The sequence below is a fragment of the Drosophila ficusphila genome, unplaced genomic scaffold (genome assembly GCF_018152265.1).
Source record: "Drosophila ficusphila isolate 14025-0441.05 unplaced genomic scaffold, ASM1815226v1 contig_412, whole genome shotgun sequence".
Classification (NCBI taxonomy): Eukaryota; Metazoa; Arthropoda; class Insecta; order Diptera; family Drosophilidae; genus Drosophila; species Drosophila ficusphila.
Genome location: NW_025064326.1, coordinates 2,937,583 through 2,940,238, shown reverse-complemented (window position 1 = coordinate 2,940,238; position 2,656 = coordinate 2,937,583). Strand labels below are relative to the sequence as shown.

The 2,656-nt window shown below is 44.1% G+C and overlaps 1 protein-coding gene across 1 annotated transcript; it reads right to left on the bottom strand.

Annotated features, from left to right (window-relative positions):
- Positions 1-317: 317 nt before the first annotated feature.
- Positions 318-1,410, bottom strand: LOC108092437 (cilia- and flagella-associated protein 299). The gene is made up of 2 exons (XM_017192018.2): positions 913-1,410; positions 318-818 (listed from the first exon to the last, which is right to left on the bottom strand). Exons 1-2 carry the CDS (start codon positions 1,216-1,218, stop codon positions 417-419), a joined length of 708 nt encoding a protein of 235 aa, XP_017047507.1. The 5' UTR covers positions 1,219-1,410; the 3' UTR covers positions 318-416.
- Between the last annotated feature and the right edge of the window lie 1,246 nt (positions 1,411-2,656).

Here is a 2,656-nt window from a genome sequence, read left to right as displayed (position 1 = left end):
TTAATTTGCATGAGTGGAAGGCCCAATTAAATGCACACACAGTGGGGAGAATTAACAAAGCAGCATTAGGAAGCAAAGCAGTTGGCAAACAATGGCAAATGGGCAAACAAAAACATGTCGGCCGACTTGAGGACGTCAACACTCGATGGGGAGACAGTTAATAGTTAATAGATTTATGCAGCTGAAGCTCCCTGAAATGGCATAAAGCTCGGCCAATTTCCGCTCCCCGATGGACGGAAGGACCTCGAAACGTCCATCAGAAACTGCGGCCATGCCAAACCAAACCATAACTGATAAGATACGAAAAGCAATTTACGTAAACTGTCAACGGCAAATGCGCCCTCGAGGACATCGTTTCATTTTATTTCGATTTTACTCACCCACGATTGCGCGTTATTGACGTTTTAAAGCCATCGCTAATTAATGCGCCTGATTATGTGATCAAAGAATATGACGTATCCGTAGGTGGGCGAAAAGTACGTCTCTCGACTGACATTTTTCGTGTACTCGCAGTCGCAGGTGGCGTTCACGCAGAACATCTTGTGGTCGCCGATGTGCTTCAGCAGCAGACTGTGGGCCGTCTCGTTCCTCACCCGGATGTTCTCGCTGTTGTTGTAGGACACCTTGTTCTGGTACCAGTCGTAGAAGCTGAGGTGCTCCTTGGAGGGCAGCAACTTCTCCCGGCCCTCGAAAATGCCCTTCCAGTCCAGGAAGTTCAGCGAATTCTCGAATCGAGCTTCCCGGAGACTCTGCTCGAGATCTATAAAGCTGGAGATCTCCAGTCCTTTCTTGGAGCGCATCACCAAGTAGATAACGGTCTGAAAAAAAGGATAATTATTATGTACAATGAATCAAAACAGTAAGTACATTTATTAAATTTTTTTAATTAAATATGTGGTATCTCTTCCCTACCGAAATCTGTTTCTGAAGCAGCCTTTCCTCGCGAATGGCAATCTGTCGCAGGACCTCATCGTTGCCGGTGAAGAAGTCGCCGTACAGTTGGCTGCCACCGATTGCCCTTGGCCTCAGCTGGGACAACTCCTTCTCCCTTCTCTGGAGGAACTGCTCCTTGGTGAGTATGTTGCCCAGGCAGTTCTTTCCGCAGGCATTCTGGATCAGCTTTCTCTGCACCTGCCTGCTGCCCACATAGCGAATGTCCTTGAGGGTGATGAAGCTATCCACGTAATCCTTGTAGTCGTTAAAATGAATCAGACTCATGGTGAACGCAGAAACGCAAGAACGCAATTATCCGAAAGAGTGTTCCTAATTGAATAACTTTTCAACTCGAACAAAGGCAACTTAAAGCAAAAGCTGAAAAGGCAGCAAAATTGTGATTTTGTGTCGATATTAGTGTAGTTCGGTGTAAATCAAAATGTATAATATTTTGAACAAGTTCGAGGAAAATACATTACTGACAACTGACAACAAACTGGCAACTTTGGCTCAAAAGGCAAAACTTTTGCTTCACTTCGAGGACTGAGTTGTTCCCGAATTCAATTTCGAAAGGAAATCGCAAGATATAATTTACAATATGAAAAAAGGAACTCATTCAAGTTTTCCTTAGATCTTAATTGAAAAACTTGAGGGAATCTGATAAACGGAATGGGCTGGCACAATTTGTAACCGCTTTAATTTCATGTGCTGCACAAATAATTAAACGCTGCCACATAGAAGAGTGCTCTTGGTAGAATTCGTGTGGCAAATTTAATAAATGGAAAAAGTTTCACAATGCCCAAGCCCGAAACCTTGTCCCTGTCCCTTCAGCCCAGAATTCGTAGTATTTTCAATTACACTTTTCTATGTGCCACGCCTCCCACACACACACCCACCCACACACAAGCACACACGCACACCGTCAGGGGCATTTCGCATATTAAACTAATTACTTCATCAACATTTTAAACTGCCAGCCGAAGGGAAATTTGCATTTCCAGCCTGTGCGTATGCAGCGCTCTTTGTCCTTTTCCGCTTGATATCCTGTTGAGCGCACACTGTCGTGGATTAGTAGACTAACAAGTGACACCTAGTGTTCGGCAATTCGCTCCATAAACCCTGAGGGATATGCCCAACGTGACTTTAGATCGGTTTGGAACATAAACCATCACTGTTCTCACAGAAAATATACACCCTTCAAGCAAATTTATTTTTAGTAAACCGAAATATTGCATAACTTGTTTCACTTATTCAAAATACTTCTTTATTTCTATTATATCGAATATATTTAATTTACAAATATCTACAAATCGAATCATAAATCATATTCAATCAATAAGACGATTACCCACATTTTAATAGGGCGCTAATCACTGAGTATTTATTTCGCAAGTAGGGTGTGAGAAATGTCCTGCATTCGCCGGCAGTTTGCCAGCTCGCTTTTCAATTTCCACACAATACGCAGCAAGATTTTCCGTTCGCCTGTGGAGGTGTGCGTCTGTGTGAATTTACGCTATTTAGACACGCTTTCCCACTGTTTGCAGTTGTTGCTGCCGTCGCAGCAGCAATTAACATGCAGCCGCTGCCGACACTTGGAGCCCAGAGCTCGACTTTCCCACCTCCTCCCCCAACCCCTTGTGGATTTTGCCAGCCTTGGTGACAATTTTCCGCCCCCCTCGCAAGAAGCAACTGCTGTTCCGTTTTGCGTGCTTTGTCACCATCT